Source organism: Manihot esculenta, chromosome 1 (genome assembly GCF_001659605.2).
Source record: "Manihot esculenta cultivar AM560-2 chromosome 1, M.esculenta_v8, whole genome shotgun sequence".
NCBI lineage: Eukaryota > Viridiplantae > Streptophyta > Magnoliopsida > Malpighiales > Euphorbiaceae > Manihot > Manihot esculenta.
Window position 1 is genome coordinate 32,975,262 of NC_035161.2, and position 25,793 is coordinate 33,001,054.

The 25,793-nt window shown below is 30.5% G+C and overlaps 4 protein-coding genes across 6 annotated transcripts; 3 read left to right on the forward strand and 1 right to left on the reverse strand.

Annotated features, from left to right (window-relative positions):
• Positions 1–563: 563 nt before the first annotated feature.
• LOC110627330 lies at positions 564–1,188 on the forward strand. Its single transcript, XM_021773600.2, has one exon. The coding sequence runs from the start codon at positions 667–669 to the stop codon at positions 1,069–1,071; it is 405 nt and encodes a 134-aa protein (XP_021629292.1). The 5' UTR covers positions 564–666; the 3' UTR covers positions 1,072–1,188.
• Positions 1,189–5,297: 4,109 nt separating this feature from the next.
• Positions 5,298–11,590, forward strand: LOC110601439. 3 transcript variants are annotated; one of them, XR_002485830.2, is made up of 5 exons: positions 5,300–5,599; positions 6,104–6,894; positions 7,257–7,694; positions 8,759–8,985; positions 9,623–11,590. XR_002485830.2 is itself a non-coding variant. In XM_043958341.1 (4 exons), the coding sequence occupies exons 2-4, from the start codon at positions 6,108–6,110 to the stop codon at positions 9,625–9,627; spliced, it is 1,230 nt and encodes a 409-aa protein (XP_043814276.1). In that variant the 5' UTR covers positions 5,298–5,599; positions 6,104–6,107; the 3' UTR covers positions 9,628–11,590. The 3 variants fall into 3 exon arrangements, 2 of the variants coding, with proteins under 2 accessions (XP_043814276.1, XP_021594266.1); XM_043958341.1 differs by lacking the exon at positions 8,759–8,985 and having other exon boundaries at positions 5,298–5,599; XM_021738574.2 differs by lacking the exon at positions 9,623–11,590 and having other exon boundaries at positions 8,759–9,443.
• Positions 11,591–11,883: 293 nt separating this feature from the next.
• On the reverse strand, positions 11,884–18,598 carry LOC110601448 (eukaryotic translation initiation factor 2 subunit gamma). The gene is made up of 9 exons (XM_021738593.2): positions 18,432–18,598; positions 17,729–17,857; positions 17,534–17,595; positions 16,689–16,801; positions 16,507–16,609; positions 16,028–16,255; positions 15,062–15,280; positions 13,228–13,488; positions 11,884–12,437 (listed from the first exon to the last, which is right to left on the reverse strand). Exons 2-9 carry the CDS (start codon positions 17,832–17,834, stop codon positions 12,135–12,137), a joined length of 1,395 nt encoding a protein of 464 aa, XP_021594285.1. The 5' UTR covers positions 17,835–17,857; positions 18,432–18,598; the 3' UTR covers positions 11,884–12,134.
• Positions 18,599–23,003: 4,405 nt separating this feature from the next.
• On the forward strand, positions 23,004–25,312 carry LOC110619024 (mannan endo-1,4-beta-mannosidase 7). The gene is made up of 5 exons (XM_021762284.2): positions 23,004–23,429; positions 23,524–23,718; positions 23,854–23,976; positions 24,316–24,518; positions 24,596–25,312. The coding sequence occupies exons 1-5, from the start codon at positions 23,106–23,108 to the stop codon at positions 25,050–25,052; spliced, it is 1,302 nt and encodes a 433-aa protein (XP_021617976.1). The 5' UTR covers positions 23,004–23,105; the 3' UTR covers positions 25,053–25,312.
• The last annotated feature ends 481 nt before the right edge of the window (positions 25,313–25,793 follow it).

Below are 25,793 nucleotides of genomic sequence, written 5' to 3' on the forward strand. Positions count from 1 at the left end.
TTTTTTACCAAAAAAAGAAGATTGTATTATATAAGTTGGTTGCAACATAAAATGGGCTTCACACACACCTATCTCCTAGCCTATATGATCCAAAGAAGACAAAGGCTTAGAGCCCAATAACATCAATTGGCCCAAAGCCATAGAAGGTACGCCCATCCCACACTATTAAAAGAGAAAATTTTATAAGAACCATTTATTATAAATCAAAGACATAAATAAATAAATTTCTCTGTAAAAAAAAATAATTAAATTCACCTTCAATGAACTGAATTCATATAAAAGTTTCTCTTAGAAAGCAATAGATCGCCATTCCTAATAAAAATAATATAGAGATAAAAGTTCAATCTCTGAAACACACATAAATATCATTTAATTATAAAAAAATTAAAAAAATGAGTAAATTAAAATAATCACCAAACATACATGATTGATACTGAAGTATTACTGAAATTAGTGGTGGCTGGAAATGCATGCAAAGTCAAATATGGGAAACTCCAATGTTTTCAAATAAAACAGGCTCACCAAACCCCACACATAAAATAAATAAAACATATGACAAAATTTATATAGAGAGAGAGAGCGGCAAACCAAGTATGACCAACTAATCTCTCTTCTTTCTTATATGTATAATAATTTCCCACAAAATCATTTCTCACCATCAAAGCCATGTTGAGAGCATTCAGCACAAGGCGATCAAGCCATCGCGGCGGCTATGAAAGGTTACTCTCTGACGAGTCTGCTGTTGCTGCTCCCGATGATCTGGAAGTGGGAACATTGAAGAGGTCTAAAACCTTACCTGCACCTCCACCGCCATCACTTCGTTCCTCATCGACGGCTAAAAAATTTCTATCTCAATTGGGCTTTCCAAATGATTCTCAATCCCATCACAATTCAGTGAAGTCTTGTGCTAGAAATAAGGCTAACAAGAGTCATCCACTCCTTAGTTTGTTCGATGCTCGCCGGAAGAGGAAAACTACGGCCAAGCCGGAATTCACAAGGTATTTAGAATACCTCAGGGAGGGAGGCGTATGGGATGTCAGTTCAAATATGCCTGTCATTTATTACAAATGATCATGTGCATGTGTTTGGATATTTTTTTTTTTTAAATTGTATGAAATTCAGCTCAAAACTTCATATAAAACAGCATAATAATCCTTAATTCCTCATTTTGGATTTTTTTTTTCTGAATCTTTCTCGCATGGGGACTAGCTAGAGTTGAATTGTTCTCTATTTGTGATGAATATTCATTATTGCTATCTTAGATTATAATAATTTTGAAATTAACTTTGAAATCAATTAACTTAACCAGTTTTTTGATGATAAAATTATGAAATTATCATTACGTTTAATTTCTCAAAATCTTTTAACTTTGACCAACCAGAATACAAAAAATATAAAAACTCAATGTTTTAAGAAAAAATTGTTAAAAAAAAAAAAAATTAAGCCAAAGATTCATAATTGGGTATGTGGTGTAGATGATGCACGGAGTAGTTAACTTAAATGCATAGAGACGTAGACGATGTAATTGAGTTTGGATTGCCTTTTGAGGAAACAAGAAACACTTGGGAATGGTCCAATCCTCCCAGCTGATAGCAGATTGTAAAGCTGATAATTAATTCTAAATCATACATTAAGCATTTGGTAATATTGTAATTAATTGTTATATTTTTATAATGAGTAATAAAAATATTTAAATTATTATTTTAAAATATTTTAATAATAAAATATAAATTTAATTGAAAAAATAGTAAAAATAGACTCCTGCATTTGCAGATGCAATACTTGGCCATGGGGTGTAATGGCCTAATAACGGGTTGTTGCAGGTCAAACAACACTTTTTCAATCGTTACTGCTGCAGAAGAATTCAATGCTATCTTCTCCCTTTCTTTTCCTCAGCTCCACATAATTTTGTATATATAAATTTTTTTTTTTTTATAAAATAACATTGAAATTAATTTAATAAAAAAATATTCTTTTATTATTTAATCCTAATTTCATAGACATAAAATCTCTTAAAATAATTGAGAATTGAAAAGACAAAACCTCTAATTCCTTCTCCTTTCAAAACTACTATAAGCAGGTTTCTTTTATCCGTTATTTTGGTTTTCTTTTTTATTTCTTTATTAACAAATTATATAAGTTTTTAAATCGTAGACTAATATTTAATGCACAATAATAAAAATAAAATAATAAAGTTAAAATATATTATATTATGTTTAGTTGAGCACGAAATATCATGTTAAGTTTCAGTTTATTTTATGTAAAATAATTTATATATAAAAATAAATTTTCAAGAAGTTTATCTGAAATAGTTATATGGATAAAACTTTTATAAATAGAGTTTATCTCTTACGCACCAAGGGAAAGAAACAGGTAAATATAACAAATAGGGAACTAACTAACATCACCTTTTTAAAATATACATTTTTTTAAAAAAAATATTGTTAATTAAAAAATATTTTTCATTTTTAAAATACTTTAAACAGTAAAAATCTTAAAAAATATATATATATATATATATATATTATTGAAATTTTGTTGGCAAAATATACCGGTTTTTTTTTATATATATATAAATGCTCATTGACAAAGTTATATATAAAAAAAAAAACAAGTCTAACATGATATCCCAATCACAGAGCCTACTGAAAATTCAACCCAAAACCACCAACTCAACAAAAAAAAAAGTCTCAGATTTACTCATCAAATTACGGCCCATCCAATAAATTGGTGTAACTGGAAGTCGAATCACCATCACTAACTTCTCTGCACCTTAGCCACCACAAATAAAGAAAACATACTCAAAAAAAGATCTGTATAAACCAAGTAGAAACATGCAAAAAGCAAGATATAAGAGACAAAAAACAATAATGAATAAACATATAAATAATCACAACTTAATCTTTAAAAAAATTTGAATTGCTAAAACAACGATTAGATACAGACGAAAGAAAGAAATGTGACAAAATTCAATCTTGTTAAAGTCAATGAAAATATTGATTGTTGGATGCCACAATGCAATTTTAAACTATTATTGTCTACATCGAAAACTCTTCTTTTATTATAAAAATATAATATTTTAAAAAAATCAAAATAAATAAAAAAATTACAACATACAAAAATAAAAATAAAATAAAAACCACTTCGATCAACCTTCGTTCACAAAATAAAACAAAATAAAATGGACATGTTAATACGATTAAACATGATATTTTTATTAATTTAGGATTAAAAATAAAAAAAATTATCAACAAGCGAATAAAATATTTACGAATTTAAAATTTTATCACCATTGATAATAAAAAATAATTTCATATGAAAACGCGCTAAAATTTAACACCACTCTAAATCACACTAAATATTATTATTATTATTTTTTTAAAAAAATTGTGGCCATTTACTGTTATTATCAATTTATTGAGGGTTATTAAATATATGTACAAGAGCATTAAATTAAATAATTAATAAAAAATAAATTAATTAATATAAATATTTAAAATTATAAAAATTAAATTTATTTTTTATTAGATTGCTATTTAGAATTATAGAATAAAATTATGCTCTAATTAAATGTTATTCGCAGTAATTTAATTTTTTATAATTTATTAAAAATAATAAATTTAATTAATTTATTCTGCAATTAGATTAATTAATTTATTTATTTCTCTTTGATAAGTTATAAATAATTTAATATTTTTTGTATAATATTTAATAGCAAAATAATATAATAATTTTAAATATTTTATACGAATTATTTATAATTTATGAAAGAAAAAAATATAAATTAAGTAATTGATTCAACGAAACAATCTTATATAAATTTAATAGGAAGATAATATTATAATTCTAAATTTTTTATGTGCAATCCTTTACTATTAACTTTTATTGTACTTTTATATATTAAAAATATTTTTATAAAATATAATAATTATTTATAATTAATTTTAATATTTTGTAGAATTATAAAATAATATTAAATGTATATAAAATTATTAATACTATTTAATTACATAATTAATTTATTAAAATAATAAAAAATTTTACTAAATAAGATTAAATTATTTTTATATATTTAATCGCTATATAATATTAATTTTATAATTCTGAAATTATATAACACCTGCAATTTTTATTTAAATATTAATAATAAAATTTATTAAATATTAATATATTAAAATTATAAAAAATATTTATTATTATAAAATATAATATAAATAATATTATTAAATTAATATAATATTAATATATTATTATAATATATTAATAATTAAAAGTTATTATTTATTTATTTTTATTTTAAAAAATGTCTAGCGTCATTAACAGTAACATTTAATTTTTATTTTAATTATTAAAATATTATAATATTATAGAATAAAATTATGTGATTAAATATTATACATGATCATTCGATTATTTATTATTTTAAAATTATGTGATTAAATATTATACATAATCATTCGATTATTTATTATTTATTAAAAATAATAAATTTAGTTAATTTATTCTGTAATTAAATTAATTTATTTTTTTTATAAATTATAAATAATTTCGTGTTTTTTAATAATATTTAATAGTAAAATAATATAATACTTTTAAATATTTTATACAATTATTAGATTATTTATAATTTATTAAAAAAATAAATTAAATAATTAATTTAGTGAATTTTGTGTGTAGTTCTTTTATTATAAAATGTTATAATATTTTTATATATTAAAAATATTTTTATAAAATATAATAACTATTTTTAACTGATATTAATACTCTAGAAAGATATTAAATAATATTATTATAAAATTAAATGTCTATAAAATTATTATTTAATTATAGTATTACTATATTAATCTATTAAAAAAATAAAAACAATTATTATTAAATAAATATATACAATATAATTAAATTATTTATATATATATAATTATAATATAATATTAATTTTATAACTCTAAAATTATATAATGCTCTTTTAAAAAACTTTTATTTTTTTATTACCGGTCAAATTTTAAATTCATAAATGTTTTATTCTCAATTCTAAATTAATAAATTTTTTATTTTTAATTCTAAATCTGTAAGAATCCCGTTAAATATGTGTAATTACTGGAAGTTAGGGGTATGATAACGCTGGCAAATAGTGGAAAAGACAAATTTGCCCTAAGGTATTTGGTCAAATGTCTTGGTCAAAGTGGCACTTCTAGAAAAATTGAAGAAGGTGCAGATAGGTGTGGCATAGAAATTTGAATTTAATTATTACTATTATTATTTATGATTAATAAATAATTCCAAGAATAGTGAGAAAAGAGGAAGATTCAAATATTTGCGGAGAGAAGAGAGGCAAATGGGCGTAGGATGACCGCTGAGCAGCGAGAGGCGTTCGTTGCGATAAAAGCTTGCCTCTCTCTCTCTCTCTCTCTAAATATTCCTTTTTGTTTTTGTGTTTGTTTTTGCCTTGTTCTTCGAGGTCAGTCTGGAGATGTAAGCGTCGTCAACTCCAATCCAAAATCCAACTATCAAATGTCAATGATTTTCTTCTGTTTCTCATCAACTCTTCTTTGATTCTCTTACTCCAGTAGGGTTTCTCTCCTCTTTCATCTGCTCCCAGGTTACTATTCCTATACCTATATTTCATCTTATTGTTCATTTCTCTCTCCCGCGCTTGAAAAAAGATCATTGTTGTTGTTTTTTGGACCATCTGTTTTGTTGCTGAAAAAGCTAAATAGCTGCTAGGAATTAGGATTTTTCGAAAGCAAACTTTGTCCAAGTTTTCCTCAATTTATGGAACTTGTGTCTCCGTTCTGGTTCTAGATTAGGGTTTCAAGGTGATATTTATTACAATTATTATTTTGGAATACTAGAGATCACTAATCTCAATTTTCAATTTTGAGCAAAATTTTTATTAGAAAGATATTGTGGCTGGAGAGATGGTATTTGCGAGGTGGTTGGTCTGGTGTGGGTATAATTGTTCATTAGTAGCTTTTGTTTCTTCTTTTTCGTATTTTAGTTTTCATGTCTTGATTCTCATGGTTGCATTTGCATATGCTTTGTTGAATTTTTCTCATGCTGATAAGTTGTTTTGGTTAATTGATTATGATGGTTGATAATGCAGAGCGATGCCAACTTTTACTGCTATAGCTCTGGATCGGTTGTTAGAACCTGGAGCTTCTAAATCTGTTGACAATTCTGTTCCTCGTTCAAACCCTGCTCCAGAACAGAGGCTTCCTCCAAAAACAAGACCAGTGCCTAGTTCAAAATCAATCCTGAAGAGAAGAAATAGTATATCAGCCACAGAGAGGAAAGTTAGTCTTCCTCAGAGATCACCTGCGCTCTATGCGACCCCTGAAGCAACCCCACTCCCTGATTCACCATCCTCTTTCACTCCTTCCCCATATATTATTAACCACAAGCGGCGCGGGCCACGCCTATTAAAGAGCTTTTCTGAGGTTGATGTAGCTTCTCACTCGAAAACCTTGAATGAGGTCAATGGGAGTGCAAAAGATTCAGAAAATAGCGTTGGTGATTCAAGTAAAGATCGTAGAGTTACTTTTTCTTTTTCTGATTTTGAAGGGAAGAATGTAAATGGTACCCAGAATAGTCCACGCATTAAAGGAGAGAGTGAAAATGGTGCCCATGAGGCCTCTAGTGAAGGGGTGGAAATGCATGGTACCCATGATGGTGAAATTGGAAGCAGTAATGAAAAACTTAAAAGCAGAAATACTAGGAATGGCTTGGCCATGGAGAAGAATTCAGAAAGAGATGGTGATTCTGAGGATTTCTTTGATCCTCGGGAATCAATTAGTTATTCTAGTTACACTGATAGTGAGGACAATGCTGTGGTGGAAAGTTCTGTGAAGCTTGCTGCAACTACAGCAGTAGGAGAATTCTATGATGCCTGTGAAGGTACTTTAATTTTACATGTTCCTAAGTGTTATTTTTTGTATATTTTGTCCTTTTTTGGAGTATATGGTTGTTCACTGTTGGACAGGTTAGCATAGGATGCCTATCTTTTTCTTAATTTTTACCGAAATCTATATTGCTATCTTGCTTTTAACCTTTATATTTCCAAATAGACTCTCATTTTTATTAGAGGTGTGTAAACTCTCAAAGATGTGTTTTGTTATCTTATGTTGAAGTACAAGAGTCGGTGTTGTCATTTCCATAGCCATTTGGTGTATTTTGAGCATTTTTATCTGACTTACAACTTTACTATCGACTTCATAGCATAATTTATAAAGCTTATTTGTGTTATTTACTGTCTGTAGAGCTTTCCTTGGAGAGTGGGCAGCAGACTTCTCTCCGTGACCTTGAAGCTGAATTGTGTGAAATGAGATTAAATTTATCGATGGAGTTAGAGAAGCGAAAGCAAGCAGAAGAAACACTACACAATGTGCAAAATCAGTGGCAGAGGATCAGGCAACAATTAGCCCTTGAAGGATTGACTCTCCCGGCATTTCCCATGACTGTTCCAGAGGATGAGCTATCTCCAGGTATTGATCCTGCAGAAGAGCTGTGCCAGCAGGTGTGTGTTGCTCGGTTTGTGTCAGATTCCATTGGAAGAGGCATTGCAAAAGCTGAGGTGGAAATGGAGAAAGAATCTCAGATTGAAGCAAAGAACTTTGAAATTGCTCGATTGTGGGATCGGCTTCATTATTACGAGGCTGTGAATAGAGAAATGTCTCAGAGGAACCAAGAAGTTATAGGTGAGATTTCTGTATCATGAATGGGTCATGATTTGCTTATCTCACTTGACCTGCGGTCTCTGGTGAATCATTATCCCTGTTTTGTTTTTTAAATTTTTATGAATGCTTCCTGGCAAACTGAATGAATTAATATCTGCGAATTGATATAGTTTTTTCAAGCAAACTTGTCTTATTGATGAGTTGAGTAACTCTCAAGTGTAATTATTAACTTGATGATATTAGAAGCGTAATTGTTAATTTGATTATAATCTACAAATGTGTTTTCTTGTTTGTTTTTTTTTTTTCCTTGTATAGCATTTTTTTTGCTTCATTGTGATAATAGTTAGGAAATCAAGATGTAATTGTTGTGAAACTAGCGCAAGTACTTTAAATTTTAACTTAGTTGGATTTGTTACTGCATTAGTTGATTTTTTTCTTTTTTAAAAATGTCAGGAATCAAAGGGCATTTGGTTTGGCTGCTTACTTTTAACTTAAAGTATATTGGTAACCTTTTTTTTAAAAGAACAAGTTAGTAGTAAAATTACTAGAAAAATAATTTGTAAGTAGTTTAAATGTTTGGTTAGAAGATACTTAAAAAATAGCGTAATTTGTTAAAATGATAAAAAAAGGTGCGTAATTAAGTGCTATAGTTGTTAAAAGAGGATAATATTGATATTTTTGAAATATATTAGGATAATATAGTCGCGAAACTGTAGTTTTAAAGTAAATAGAAAAATAAGGGTATCTTACTTTCTATTCCCTACTTATTTTAAGTTATAAATAAAATCAAATACTGATTTACTGAAGACTTATTATTTATTAGTAGGTTTGACCAACTTATAAGTCAAACTAAACACCCTCTTGGTTTTGATTTAAGGTTGTGTTTGAAAACTTTGTCATCGTTTATTATGGAGATGGTCAAATGTTAAAGAGGTCAGTTGAAAGATCGGACTCTATGGGTGGATTTGATGATACAAACATGAGATAATGACTATTAAATTTATGTACTCTTTGGCAGACAACAAAAATTTATGAAGATAAATATGTATTTTACTAGTGGCACTTTTGCTTACTGGTTTTTGCAGAGAAGGCTCGGCGTAAGAGGCAGGTAAGGAAGAGAAGGCAGAAATGGGTTTGGGGCTCAATTGCTGCAGCAATTACACTTGGCACTGCAGCTTTAGCGTGGTCTTACTTTCCATCAGCAAAAGGATCATGTGATGATTCTGTGGTGCCTGAACAAGACAATGCAGCTAAGCGATGAATTTTCAGTCAACTAGAAGGCTATGATGCTGTAGAGGAAATAAATTAAGAGGTTGTATATGCCACCATGTTAATAGCCGTTTTCCCTGCCTAAAGAGCATGTATCATCAAAATCATACATCGAATTCGCTGCTTGGGGCTGCGAATTTTGATTTTCATCAATCATTACTTGAATTTTTTCCTTGTTTAGAGTAAAGGCTATAGATGTGCATATGCATACATAAGAGAGTTAGGTTCGAATAAAAGACTGTTTTTATTGAAGTCATTTGTTCGTTTCTTTGTGTCCCTGCCAATAAGCCTAAGAGATTGGAGCTGACACCCTGAAACGTGTCCATGCTCTTGGTAAGGATGATTTCAAGTACTACTTGGACTAATAAGCATCTTACTGTAAATTGTTTGGGATCGAGTATTGACTGCCGAAATAATCGTGTGGTTTAAGAACACATGAACTTTTGTCATTGACAACTAATTTGTTTGTTTGAGACCAATTTTAGCATTATATTTTGGACATTTATTCCTTTCTTTTTCATTATAAAATGTCAAATGTTAGCAGCAGTACAACTATCTATCACCTTTCGAAAATCAATAATTATGTGGATAATTCTTATGCTTTTACATGGTGATTGCAGGCGAATTCAGGTCAGAAATGTATACTTATTTTAGTGATATATTTTACATTTTATGTGCAGATTAACTTATTGTGACGTGAATTCAATTGTGCCGAAGCAAGACAACAAACTGTGTTGTGTTAAAATTTGCCAGCCACGAAAGTTGACAACGTAAACCTCTCAGGCGTATGGTTTATAATAAATTAGTATACGGATATTAAAATATTTTATATTACTATTATATAAAATAGTATAAAATTATTGTATAAAATAATATAAAATTATTTTATAAAGTAATATATTTTTTTGTATGAATTTATCCAACTTATTAAGAGGTGTAAAATATTTTCTTTTTTATATTTAGATTTTGAACATAAAACTATCCATTGATAGATAGTATATCATAATATTTTATTTTATCTATTGTGATTCAAAATAATATAAGAAAAATTTATTAATTAAATATGCAATTTATTATAATAAAATAAATAATATAATTATTGTGGAGAATTAAAAATTTAATTAATATCCATAAAAAATGCAAATAAGAATTTATGAGGTTGATGTTTTGTTCAGCATGAACCGCGGGCATTATATTCTGTTAAGCTATCATGGTATGGAAGGAAGTAACCATCAAAAGTGTTCCGCTGTTGCCTTTCGCCTTTCCAGTTGTTACGTAAGCCTTCCATCACCAATGATCTTTGGTGGCTAGAGCCTGAGTGGGCTGCCATTACCAAAGCCTATAAATTGTGCGGCTAAATCTGTTGGCCAACGATAACACTACACCAAATCACCACCCATTTCTTCTTGGGTTGATGCGCATTCATGGCATGTCAGTTCGGAGAGCACAAGTGGTTGTAGCTGTTGATTTTAAATGATTCAAGTAGGGGAGCACAATTAGGGTACGTGACTGGACCTAAATGCGTTGTGTGGCCATGTTTCGGTTGATCTCCAATACTCCACACGGTTCATCGTCTCTCTCTTGAAAGCATTGTGCAATAGACCGCTGCAACATCATTGTTTCCAAATAATAGTCTTATCAACCATAGATATCTCACTGAAATTTTTTGAAGAATAAACAAACAAGTTCAAGCAGTCTCAAATTTCAAAAAGGGAGATGACAAAGAAAATTCAATAGCACCGGCAACCACAGATTTGAAGGGTTGCACCACCTCAAAGAAGAGACCTCTATTTACCTTAGCACACTCCTTTTCCAGGTTAGGAAGATCTCCAACACATGAAGAAAGCAAACCCAAGGGAAGGACGAAGAGAAAAAGCCCGAAAGGTGAAGACAAGACCTCCAACAGGATTGCGGGTTAACAGATCGCATCTCTCGCTACATCAGACCCTGGTGTGCCACTTCCTCCTTCAAAGATTGATAGAAACAACTTCTCCGAGCCCTGCATGCAACCAGAATACAAAGAAAAATACAGAAAAGAACCAAGAAGTGAAAGGCCACAAAAAATCATCAAAAGCATAACTATGCTCAGATCAGGTCACAAAAGTATGGGCAAAACCAGATAAAAAATGAAGCCCTCAACCATTAGCATAGATCTAGAGTTAGAAACAAAAAAAACAAAAAGCACTACTCAAAGAGGAGAGGGCACACCCACATTCGAGCAGAGGCCTCTCTCCATTCATAGGGGCAAAGAGGGCGCTCACGATGACAGCGGTAGGAGACTTAGCTCCCAAAAACAATGAAAAAAAACTCAAAAAAACCTCTCTAAAAGTAGACAGTCAATGAAGGACTTCAGGACTGCTGCTTAGGCTGTGCTCTCTATCCATCATCCAAGTTGGATTAAGGACAAGATCTAAATCCTAATGCAGCTGCCAAACCTAAAATTCCAGCAGAGTTATATTTGGGGGAAAAAACAAGTCGGCTTGTGCTTTTCTCTTCATTTTTCTAGTCTTCATTAGATTTGCAAGGTTGAGCAAATAGTCTCTTCAACGATCAATTTTTAGGTGTTATTCGAGTTCAAAAGATTTATTGTGAATTTTAGAATACAGTCGACACATCAGCATGAATAATCGGAAACACATTTTGTTAAATCACATTTTACTCTAGTCTCATATGATATAAATAGAATTTTAGTATTTATATTGCAGAAGCAATCTGTTAGTCTATGAATGAAAAATACAACCCACCCACCCAAACCACCCCCCCCCCCCCAACCCCAACCCCCAACTTGGTATAATTGTATAATCCAAGAATTATTTCCATTGTCATTTTTCAAGGCTGCAATACACAAACGTAGAATTAATGAAATAATACCCAGGTGTGGCAAAATATCTAACGCTCGTTTCACTGTTGGCGATGCAGAAAACAGCAAAAAGCATCAGGATTCATGAAAACGCCATTTTTAGTACCTTTCATCAAGGACCCACTACATACCATCCATTGAAGTGACCCATGTTCAAAACTTGGGAGAGTCAACGAAAAAAGAAACACCACAAACAATAATAGCCATAACAAAAAATGTATTCTCCACTGGATACAAGTCATTCCAACCAGTATGCTTGACCTTCCCGCGTCTCAATTAAAATCCCTCTCTGTGCTTCTTTTACAGCTCTTTTTGCACCTGCTTATGATCACTCAAAGGGGGCACGGAGGAACATCAAGGGTTGTTCCAGCTTGAATCATACCCCACCCGATAAGACGCCAATGCTTCTCAACTCTTCGACTGAGTGCAATCTTCTCTCCCTTGCTAGTGCATACAGGAGATGTTAACTGCAGCTTGGCAAGATCATTCTTCACTGCAATAACTCGAGCACCAGTTGACATTGATCCTATATTCAGCATCAGAATCTCTCCTTTAGCCAGTTTTGATACCTTTCCTTGCTTCTCTGTGCCCTTTGTCCTCACACCAATAAGTCTTCGAAGAAGGAAGAAGTTCACCTGCGTAAGAAAGAGAATAGTATCAGCACTAAAAAAAATGGGAAGGTCTAGGAATTAGTCCCCCAAGTGTTTTGATGCATGTTTGGATGGAATGATTCATCTCATCACACCACTGACAACTAATCAAACCAATTCACCTTTTTTATGTCAATATTTCTGACTTGTCATCAAATGAAGGTATTTGGATTCTCAAATACGATAGTAGATTTAACTTCTTTGAGCAGAAATTCTTTTTTTTTTTAAGGAACTGGATGTATGAATGAAGATTAGATCTCTGGATGTGGTTGAGAGCTTATTTAAGGTGGATTTGGATTCTGAAATAACAGTTTTACAAGTAATTCAAATGTGAACCCAAATGAGATTTTAGTCCACATTCCATGCATCTAATCAATGAAAGGGAAACTACATAATGTCCAATTCGAAACACACAATTTCAAATTTCTCAATTGCAACACAAAGCAAGCGAGTGTCACAGCATGTGAAGCAATAGGATGAATCAGAAATTATTAGCAGAAAAAAAAACAAAAAAGAATGAACAAATTTACTTTTAAATGTTCCATTGACCACCCTTATTGCCATAAACTTCCGGATTAACTAGTCATCCAAAAAAGAAAAGGAATCTTTCAACCCAATCAAAGGAAGTATAAGGATGCATAGTCACATGCTCGATTGTCCATCCATTCACACACATACAGATGAATTACTAAACAAGTTCAAATTAACATGGAAGATAAATACAAAATCCAATTCAAAATCTAGAAAAAGCTTTCTTGCTGGATCAATTACTAACCTCAAGCTCAACAAAAACTTCAGGGAGTGAACCTACATCACCAAGGACTTGACCCACCAACCGATCAGCACGCGTCAAAGTAGGGTCCATAGTTGTGCCAACACCAATGAGACCTCCTGGCACTGCAAATTGTAGCTCATTCTGCTCAGCATAAAGTGAAACTATTCTAGTATATATTGGTGTGCACTTGATATTCCCTGTCTCATCTTTAACAACAATGCCTGGACGAACTTCAATGAATTGATTGACCTTCAAAACACCCTGCATAAGATGGATAGTTAACATAAGCACTCAAGCATAGTGCACATCAAGGATGGTTCGTCCTCAGAAAACCGCAGAGTGCAAATGATATTGTCTCCAGATCATTTTCCAAAGATATAAACCATGAGATAATATTAGTTAATAATTCATCATTTCAGGAGACATAGTTGGGATTTTTTTTCCCATTCTTTCTTGATGGTTCCCACAATGGATATATACTGATGTAACATCTCTTTCCAATTTTTTGGATGATATTTTTCTTTCCCTGCAAAATGACTTTATATTGTTATTTGGCTGTCAATGAAATTTTAGATTGATTAAATTATTATAGATTATCTTTACTTTAAGTTCCCAGAGTATGCATTTTTTCAAAGATAATTTATAAATGATAATACAGTCTCTATGGAGATCTTTCACACAAAAACCTTTTATTTTATTCTCATGAAAGAATGTTTGGATATAAAATAAATATTTAATATATAATATATAATTTAAAAGGATAACATATATCCTCCATTATATGCAGATTCTAACTTCACCTCGACTGCCTATAATTTGACAAGTTATAAGCAGAAAATTTAAAAAAAATCTGGAAAGCATAAGACATGGAGTCCAAACCCAATACCTCACATGTACACCACCAAGCACACAATTGATTAGAAAATACTGTCATTTTTAAATAACATGTCTTACAAGACTAACTAACCACAAATCTAAAAAATATCAATATTACATTAATTAAGACCAAAGTTCCCAATTATTAAACCTCAGAACCTCAATCCTCTATACTCTCCAGTTCAATACTCAAGCCAGTGACAAAAAGCTAAGAGAAAGTAAGCGTAAGGCTGAATTCACCCTCTACCAATACCTTCCAAATTAAATAAATAAAACTATTACCCACAACCTTATTACCAATTTGAGCCCACAAAACATAAGCCTCATAATTTAGCTTTAGAAAAAGAGTTTCCACCCTAAGATTCAGCAAACAATATCACTTGCTTTTAATGAAAACGGCCACAAAATTTCCAATTACCCTTCCCACCCCCCACCTGAAAAAATAATAATAACAACAAACAACTGCAACAGAGAAAAAAAAAGATTCATTTCTTAATATTCTTTCATAAACCTCCTCAATGAGGAAGGCTACTGAACCAGGAAAATTTTATGAAAAATGGATGTGGACACTCCCCGTAGAAATAAACCAAATACGAAACGTGTGCAATATAAAAAAAAAATTAAGAAAAATTCAAGATGAAGAAGAAAAGCAAGAAAATAATAGATGCCAGTGTCAAGCAAACCATTAAAGAAACATATACCAAGGATCCTTCCACCCGCCAACCACAGAAAAGGGGAAAAAAAAGAATGATTTCTTAATATCCTTCCATAAACCTCCCCAATGAGGAAGGCTACTGAGACAGGAAAATATATGAAAAATGCATGGTGACATTCCCTGTAGAAATAAACCAAATGCAATTTGTGTGCAATATAAAAAGAACTTAAGAAATTAAAGATGAAGAAGAAAAGCAAGATAAGAGGAGAAAACAATGTCAACCAAACCATTAAAGAAACATACCCTAAAGATGCTTCCACCAGCCACACCACCTTTTATCTCATCAACCTCAAACCCAGGCTTATTGACATCAAAAGAGCGAATTACAATCATATTAGGTGGTGAGATAAAGTTCCTCTCTGGAATTGGGATCTTTTTCACAATGTATTCACACACAACATCAATATTGTACTTCAGCTGTGCAGAAATTGGTACCACTGGAGCACCGTCAGCAACAGTTCCCTGAACAAAAATGTTACAAGAATCAATATGGTTCAAATCATACTCTCCTAGCCCTTGCTATCTAATAATCCAATATCATATAAGTGGAAGGGGAGAAAAAGAATAAATCCATATTATATTATGTACTTTATAGAAGGAAACAGTTTTATTTCATGATAACCATACCACTTAGCATGATTGACCATTAGCATACTCTCTTTTTTCTATTTTTCCCTTTTCAGAAGCCAAAGCTCCTAATTACCAAAAAAAAAAAACTATCTGAGCAATTTAATTCAACATTAGCCAAATAGAGAAGGAGAAGAAGAGGGGGGGGGGGGAGTCTTCTTATGTGTAGATGACATATGATTGAACCGTATTCTGATCTCCTCCGCTACAAAAAATAAAAAATAAAAAAAAAAAGAAAAAAGATACCAAATAGCTAGACCAAAGAGATGACAATGTATTTTTTATTAACACCACATAAAAATCATTTAATCTGTAATCAGGCATTAAATGACTTATCATTTGAGCTTTCCCAGTTGAAATTGCAATTAAAACTTTGATTGTTTAATACTTTAATTATAAATAGATGAAGATTACTAACTTGTGAAAAATGAATTTGACAAAATACTAATTAAGTGGAAAAATAGGAGGACAAAAAATGATAAAAAAAAAAAGAAGAGAGAACATGCCTTGAAGCGCTAAAGTTATTCAATAATGAGACAATTGTACAAAAAGGGATATGGGGAAGGCACGGAGATGCCAAACCTGGATAAATTTCTGAATGGCCTCATGTTGGTTGATGGCTACATTTTCTTGAATCAGATCAACTTTATTTTGAAGGATTATGATATGCTGGAGACGCATAATTTCAACAGCAGCAAGATGCTCAGAAGTTTGTGGTTGGGGGCAGCTCTCATTTGCAGCTATGAGAAGTAATGCTCCATCCATAATCGCTGCCCCATTAAGCATTGTAGCCATGAGAATATCATGACCCTATATGAAAGTAGAGAACAGGTAGCATAAATGGGTAAATACATCTAGCCACAATAAAAAATAGCAGTGACGCCACCTAGCTTTTGCATTAAATTATCAAAAGCCTTAGAAGTTATAGAAGAAAATGCAACAACACCAGCAGTGAAAAAAAAAACTTTTAGTGGATGAATACTGGGATAATTGAGACTTTAGATCAGAAGCTATAGCATTATGTGTAAAACACAAACTTAAAAGGTATAGTTTCAACATACCGGGCAATCAACAAAAGACACATGCCTCAGCAATTTCATTCTACAGTTTTCAAACCCAGGTACATCACACATAGGACTATCTTCCTTTCCACTTCCGTATGCCCTACAAGAACATTTGCACATTAAAGCAAGAAATGAAGGCACAAACTGATCCAGAGTGCCCAACTAAAATGCCAACTCACTTGTAGCACATAGGCCGGGGGCACTTTTCATCTTCACACTTATATATCTTTGCATTTGCATATCCAAGTTTAATTGTAATGTTACGCTCCAACTCATTCTTAAAACGAACAGTCTGCAAATGAGTAGTACCAAAACATGCAATTATTAATATCCAAAGAAGAGGCAAGGACTACCACGTTTAATGCTCAATTCTAATTTAATAGATGTCTACAAAATAATTTCACAGCCAACTAATTGAGTTGAACAAATCTTGTGGAAAATAACAGAAACTTCATAGGTTTTTAATAAAGAAACAGAACTGCCTTCCTCATAAACTAGAACTTAACATGTTTGTTCTAAAGGATTTCCTGCTATAGTTAGATAGAAGCTTTTCTTTTTTGGAAAGAGTCGGTTCCCAAGGCACCCAAAAAATCAGTAATTTGGAAGCATGAACTATTATTATTGGCATTCAAGCTTATTAGTATCCATAGTACAAATGTAAAATGCCTGACAATGGCATTGAAGTTGATGTAATTTTTCCTCGAGGACCTTGACTCTCATTGAATTTTACCATCCCCCACTGTTACTAATGCAACAACAGCAAGGAGCTATAACATCTGATGCCAAGTAATTATAACAAATAACAAGTACCCTACTAAATCACAACTGTAGGCAGTTACTAACTTAGGAAATTCCATAATAGGCCCTAAAAAGCAACTTAGACACTTGATATTCAAACATGAAGTACATTAGTACAAATGCAACTTGCTCCACAAAATAAATGAATCGCAACTTCAAGCAATAAAATAGAGAAATAAAGGAGCATTACAGAATACAAGAAAGCACAGATAGATAAGCTAATTACCTGAACACCGGATATTGCTTTCACAACTGTTGACTTGCCATGTGCCACATGACCTATGGTGCCTGCTCAAAATATCCAAGCATAAATCCTCAATCATATTCATTAAATTCACTTAATCATACACACAACAAATGCAGACAAATATTATATTATGCAACTAAAATCAATTCAATTCTGTGATGAACAGAACATTACCAATATTTATAGTTGCCTGGCGAGATATAACTTCAGGAGAAAGTGGATGTAACTTCGTTACATCCAGTTTACTCAAGTCTTGCTCCATCAACCCTTTCCGCGACATTTTTTGACTGTCCTAACTTCAACCTGCTTCAAAGAATTCTTATGAGAAGGAAAGCTAATTTCCTTTTCTATTCAGAATATAAGAGTCAACAACAATGATGGCAGCAGGTAGGGCACCATGGCCCAAATCCGCTACACATTTTCACTGTCCTAACCTGTCCCAAACTCGATTAGAACTATAAGAATACGTTAAAAACCCAATTACAGCTATCCAAACCAATTTATTTTTATTTTATTCTTTTTTCTGGAAATTGAACCAAAAAACAGAAAAGAAATTTACTCAAAAAGCAAATAAGCTCAAAAATCAATCAAGAAATAGCATAGTGAAGTCAATTATTCAGGATTAAGAAATGTAAAAAATAAAAAGTAACAGTACAAATTTAAATATAGACTCGGACAAAAAATGTAACCCACATGCTGACTGGGTGTGGGTAACAATTCAAATATGCAAAAACAGTAAGAGAAATCAAAATACAATCAGAAGACCGAAATCAGTAGAGCGCATAGGAATCGATGGGGCAAAAGAGTAGATACAGTGAGCGAGGGAGAACTGAGGCGATTGAGTTCGATAGAGGCAAGGGTAAAGATTAAATCGTACCTGAGAGAGCGGGCTGGAGCAGGTAAAGATGCCTGCGACCGAGATAGTAACAGAGAGACCAGCAGAGACAGCAGGTGGGGGCAAGACTCAGCAGCTAGACAGAGAGCGAGAGAGAGCAGATACAAAGGAAATGCCCAGTTTTAGGGTTTGTTTATCTCGCACCAGAACGATTATAGTTACGTCGTTTCAAACGATATTAAAATCTTCAGTTAAAAAAAAAATTTGAAAAGTTAAATATAATTTTTTTAAAGCAGATATAAATCAAATTTATCTATGACATGTTTAAAAAATAAAAGCATGTTAATTTTAATTTTATAATACATCACCATTTATTAATTTTTTTTTTATTTTTATCATTTATAAAATAAAAATATTGTAATATCTATCGAAATAAAATTATTATTTTATCATTTAATTTATCATTCTGAATAATTTCACTCTGGAAAATTTTGTAATTATTAGTATTTTAATTTCTTATTGCTATTTACTCATGATTAAATTAATTAAAATGAATAAAAAATAAAAGCATATAATAGAAAAATAAAATATTTATATTCAATAAAAATATTTTTAATAAAATATTATGTTATTTAATTTTAAATTTTTTATAATATTAATTTTTTTATTTATTTACATAAATTACTAGGTACATTTGGAGTACTACCTCAATAGTTGAAGTCGAATTTCAATTCAATTAAATTATAATATATTAGTAAAAAATAAAAATTAATAAATTTTATTTATTTTTTAATTAATGGTGATGTAGATTTAACAGTTATTTTTTTATTTTTTTATTAATATCTTATAATATAATTAATTCGGTGTATCATCTAGTACAATAAAATGGTACTCTTAAAACATATAATAGTTTTACTCAAATAGTAATTTACATTTCACTTTCATTTGTTTATAGAAAAATAATTTTCTATGTGAAAAATATTTTTTATAAAATAAAATAATTTATTTTTAATTTTAATTTAAAAAGTAATATATTAATAAACTTATATAGAGATTTTAATAAAATTTGAAGGCTTCATTTATTTTATAGAAAATATTTATAAAAAAATATTTTTATATTTTTTAATGTTTGAAATAATCATAAAATTTAATAAATAAAAAATATTTTTTTAATTAAAAAAATAAATTTTTTGAGAAAAATGACTTTTAAAAAGAGAGAGTCATTTTCCGCATCTTCATATTCTTATTAAAAATTTTATATCTAAATTTATTTATAAATTTTATTTTTAAATTAAAATTAAATAATAAAAAATAAATATCTTTCATTTTCTATATAGAATAATTTTTTTAAAAAAAATTCATTAAAAATATTTTCTAAATATAAATTATTTTTCACAAAATAAATGAAATTTAAAGCATAAAAATATTTTATTTAAAAAAAAACATAATTTTTTAACTAAAAAAATATTAACTATATATTTTTAGAAAAATTTAGAAAAAAAAAAACAATTTTTTTATTAAAAAATATTAACTATTTTAAATATTAAAAAATATGAAAATAATTTTTATAAATTTTTTTAAATAAAAATCGAGAATCATAAGAGTAAAACTTGAAATCTTCCCATGTACTGCAAGTTGAGCCGTAGAGTGCCATGAAGTTTGTGTAGGAATTGTTTTTGACACATTTTATATATTCTACCTTCTTTAGGAGTTGTATTGCACTTGAATGGTAGGTACATTAATATTTTTAGTTAAAACTATAATTTATATTTATAGTATACTTTTTATTTACTAAATTTTAATTAATTAAAAATAATAAAAATTGGAAAGAGTCATTTGTTAACTTGAAAGAGTTATGTATTTATTTTTTGGTTGGTTTTTCTTCAAATTTTATTGATTCGGTTGTTTTGGAAGAGAATATTCAATAGAGATTTATTGGTTATTATGAGTTTTCGAAATCACAACGACTGCGTCAGTCTTTAAATCTTATTTAAATTTTATCTTGTAGAAATTTTTTTCCGTAATTTTATTCAGGAGATTTTACCGATTTATACTCGAAAGATAAAAAAAAAGAGGAGTATCTTTACCAAATTATCTTATGCAGTGGTTTAGACAAGTATTTGAGGAATATTTTTATCAAATTATATTTTATTTTAAATTATTTTAAATGATTGTTAGATTCTAAAACTAATATTTTTATTAGATGGATTCGTTGTAATACTATTTTAACGGTTCATATTTTGACAAAAAAATTTATTAAATATAATCGTCTTTGTTTTTTAGATAATATTCTTATTTATTTGATATAATTTTATTAATAGCTAAAGAATTTATTAAGTATAATTATTTTTGTCATTGAGATAGTATTCCTATTTATTTGATAAAATTTTATTAATAGAATGAATTGTTTTGGTTTAATAATAATAAAAATAAAGTTATCTCATTGAAAGAGTTGGGCTTTCAGGCTACTTGATTGAAGTTAAGTGGGTTGGATCGCCTTAAAGCTGAGGCCCGTCTTGCTGCTGATCTGCAAGGGCCGAAATTAAGCCGGTCCTATATATCAGGTTTTTTTTTTTTTTTTTTTTTTTTTTTTCATATTAGAACAGATTTCCTTCATCTTTACTTTTATATATATGGCCATTTAACCTAGAATATCCATGGTGAATCTCTTAAGATTTTAATTTTGGATAACATTATAATAGAAAGCGAAGACGGAATACATAAATGATATAAAAAAGCCATAATCAGTTGAAATTTTAAATTTAATTTTCTTATATGGATATGAGATTCAAACCATTCTATAATTTGAGATATTTTAAAAAAAAAATTATTAACTTTGTGCGAAGAAATTTTATTTTTATGGCGTTTTAGCTTTTAAATATAAAATACTTTTTATTATTTAAATTTTTAGTACATTTTAAAATTGTGTTAGTTATCTTCCATATATAATATTATTATATATTAAATTTTTAGTACATTTTACCGTTATTTAAATATTTTAACCTATTTTTCAATAATTTAAGAGAGCATGTTGCCCATATAAACAATTTATTTTAGGTTAAGGAAAATATATAAGGAAAACATAAAAATGTTTTTTTAGGCCAACTATTTTTTTTTTTTCCCTCCCAGCTTTAGAGATGAAAATGAATTAATGATTTTATCTACTTAATCCTATTATAATTTCACAACTGATGAAAAAGCGAATGCAAATTTTGCGATTCATCATTAATTTTAACATTTTTTTTTATGGTATTGTTCCCTCCATTATTTTTCTTGAATCCAAATAAAAATTGCGAAAATAGTTTTCCTTCTTCTTTGCTTCCTTACCATTTCTCTATATTTTTTTTAAGATAAAATAATTCATTAAAAATATTCAGAGACTTGTTCATCAACCTACAAAAGAAAAGATCTCCATCTCACTCTGAACTGATGATGGGAGGAAGGGGACCATAGCATTTGTTGCTTTTGCTTGTAGGTAAGCAAACAAGGCACGAGTTTAGATCATAATCCATCCAAAAGAATCGTCGCTGGGCCTGGGCTGGATTCTTGGACCCAACTCCTAGTGGTGGACTATATATTGATCAAATAAAAAAACAATGCGTAACACATATCTTGTAATATATTTGTCTAAAAGCATTTTGAAAGATGTAATTTTTCTATATAGTAAAAAATATATATTTTATTTTTTCCCATTAATTAGACTTATTGTTGTTTCTCATATAGATTATAAAGAATATAGTTAATATAATTAAAGCACTAAATTTTATTTTACCTTTTTTAATATATTCACTCATATTAAAATAGTTCTTAAAATTAATAATATTTTTACTATTTCAATGTATTATAAATGAGAATACTAAGATGTTAATAAATAAAATACTACTCAACAGGCACTTGTTAATTATTAGGCGTTGTGTTGCATGAAAAGCTCATCCATGTTCCTTATCTATTATGGAAGCAGAAGGAGCTTGGAATGTGGTGGACGGGCACATGGCATTTAATGAGAATGGCATTTTGGGTGGTGGCTGACCTTAAACAATGAACACAAATTCATAGGATAAGTTCCATCCACGTTAAAACCAACCCCAATGCTCAGCAATATTTTCCTTCTCTTCTTTTTTCTTTTTCTAAAAGAAAAAAAAAAAAAAACTCATATGTATTAGGACTGCAAAAACAATGAGAATTCTGCAACTTTTGTAGTTTTGTGCTTAGAGATTAGGATGGTGGAGCATGGTTTGTTGAGATGGGGGTTGCTTCTACTTCATCATCCATGTAGGGTCTGGAGTTACTGCTCACTGATCAGCCATGAGACTCGCTAGGACTTTCATGGTTGGATTTTTGAATGGATGTTCCGTATCCAATTGATTGTGTCGGTTTATGATTAATTTTATAATTTTTAATTATATTAGTTTTATATTTATAATAATTTAATTTGGACTGGGTTTAATCAGCACCTCACAACATTACAATACCGACATGATTTTTCCTTTTTTACTTTAGGCTACAGAAGGAGATGCGAATAATTTTGTTTTCGTACTCCTTTTTACCATGCAGGCGCTTCTCTCTCTTTGTTTTTTCTCAGTACAGTAGCTTTTATTTTATTTTATTTTTTTTAATTCAGCTGTAAGAAGACAAACTTCGCTCAGCTTTTAAACGTCGGCTCTTCTCCATCTATTAGCCCAAGATTCCTTCCTTACTTCACAGAAGCACACAGCGATGAGGCATTCTATGCTGGCCCTTTTGCTAGCTGTTTTGATCCACCAAGGATGTTTCCATATCGATGTGGAAGCAGGAGATGGCTTCATTAGAACCAGAGGAGCTCATTTCTTTTTGAATGGTAACCCTTACTATGCAAATGGATTCAATGCCTACTGGTTGATGTATGTAGCTTCTGATCCATCTCAGAGATACAAAGTTTCAGATGCATTTCATCAAGCAGCAACCCATGGCCTCACCGTTGCTAGAACTTGGGCTTTCAGTGATGGTGGTTACAGGCCTCTGCAGCATTCTCCTGGCTCCTACAATGAACAAATGTTTAAGGTCTCTCTTGATGAATACTAACTCTCTTTTCACTTCAGTTTTCCCTTGTAGATTCACAATCTTAATGTTGTGGGTTCATTTTGTTGGTTTAAAGGGACTGGATTTTGTTATTGCTGAGGCTAGAAGATATGGGATCAAGCTCATATTGAGCTTGGCTAACAATTATGACAGCTTTGGAGGAAAGAAGCAGTATGTCAACTGGGCTAGAAATCAAGGGCAGTACCTGTCTTCTGATGATGATTTTTTTAGACACCCTGTGGTTAAGGGTTACTTTAAGAATCATATAAAGGTAGCAATTCCTCTTGCCCCTCTTTTTATTTCTGTTTCTGTATTATTGTTTTTTACTTTATGAATTTTATGAGCACAATAGCCATAGATTTCTGCAAATTTGTGTTCTAGAGCTTCACTGGAATTATTTCTGCAGACTGTTCTTAACAGATACAACAGCTTCACTGGAATTCATTACAAAGATGATCCAACAATCATGGCATGGGAACTTATGAATGAGCCTAGATGTACATCTGATCCATCTGGAAGAACTATTCAGGTTTCTTCACTTTCTTTGTCTAATCTTTACCTTGCACACCCTTCCTCATTTCACGGATTAAAATAAAAAAAAAAGTTAGACTTGTTGAGCTCGATGGATCCCAACCATGCATCGCATTTCAATTTTTACCTAATTTTTGGGTCCACTGCACAGCAATAAAGCATTTCGAGTTTCCTTACTATCCTTTTGCTTTTAGCCCCACAGCCATGAGGGTAGGCACCTCCTTAATCAACGGAAAAAAAAAAAGGAAAAAGAATTGCAAGAAAAATTTATTGATTCCCTTATTACATATTCATATTAATCCATTATTGAATGTGAACTCTTGGAACTTTATGATAGGCTTGGATAATGGAAATGGCTCAGTTTGTGAAATCAGTAGACAGAAATCACTTGCTTGAAGCTGGTTTAGAAGGATTTTATGGACAATCAACCCCACAAAGAAAAAATCTCAACCCTGGTATTGAAATTGGGACAGATTTCATTTCCAACAATCGCATCCCCGGCATTGATTTCGCCACAGTTCACTCATATCCTGATCAATGGTAATCAAACACTACACATATAGAAACTCCTGCACTTACCAGATTCAAGATAACTTATATTGCTGTTGCTTAACCAGGTTGTCTAGCTCTGACAATCAATACCAACTTACTTTCTTGAACAACTGGCTCAATGCACATATCCAAGATGCACAGTACATTCTACGAAAACCAATCCTTGTTACTGAGTTTGGAAAGTCCTGGAAAGATCCTGGTTTCAGCACGTACCAGAGAGATCTGATGTTTAACACAGTTTACTACAAGATATACTCATCAGCTAAAAGAGGAGGTGCAGCTGCTGGAGGCCTGTTTTGGCAACTTCTAACTGAAGGAATGGATAATTTTCGAGACGGTTATGAAGTAATCTTGAGTGAATCTTCCTCAACTGTGAATGTTATTACTCAACAGTCACACAAGCTGTATCAAATTCGCAAGATTTTCGAGAGAATGAGAAATGTGCAGAGGTGGAGGAGGGCCAGAGCCATCAGGAGGCGTCAGTCGCAGAGTGGAAACAGAGGCAGGCATATTGGAAACTGAAGATATGAGTATCTTGAAAGTGTGTGAGTGAAGAATGTGCCATTTTTTTTTTTTTTTTTTTTTTGAGGTTCCAGACTGTGGTTTTTCTCTTAGAGATGATTGATGTTCGTCCAGGAGAGTAAGCTTAGATGATCAATATGATGAAAGTGAATTTCTATTTATCTGTATAATTGTGCTGTGAGTTTAGTTTACTAAGGAGTATTTCTCATTATGCTTTGTGAAGTTGGAAATTTCCAATAAGAAATTTCATGTTCAAGCCCTATAGTCTCTATACTCACATTTCTTTTTCTTTTTTTAAACAATTAGTGACTTCTTAAGTTTAAACGTTGATTCAAAGTGAATTTAAAGAATGGCTAAATTGTCTATTACTAAAAAATAAGGAATAAATTGTGAATTTTACTAAATTTTATTGAGAATATTATAAATTAATATTTATTATAATAATTTCAAAATAACAAAATAATTTTTTTTTCTTCACTTTTTTAACCCAAAACTTGAATGTCAAACGGGCTAAATTCACTGATAGGTTACAACAAATGTAATCAATTTGAAAAAGTTACAGTTGGGTGCATCGAAAATTTGATAAAGAAAACTATGTTTTGTTTTAACCTTAAATCTGTACCATTATAAAATTATATTTATTTAATAATATTGGAGGAGACTATGGATATATGATATTTTTAATTTAAATATTTTCAATTAAAATTAAAAAATTAATTAAATGAATAAAAAGCTAATGAT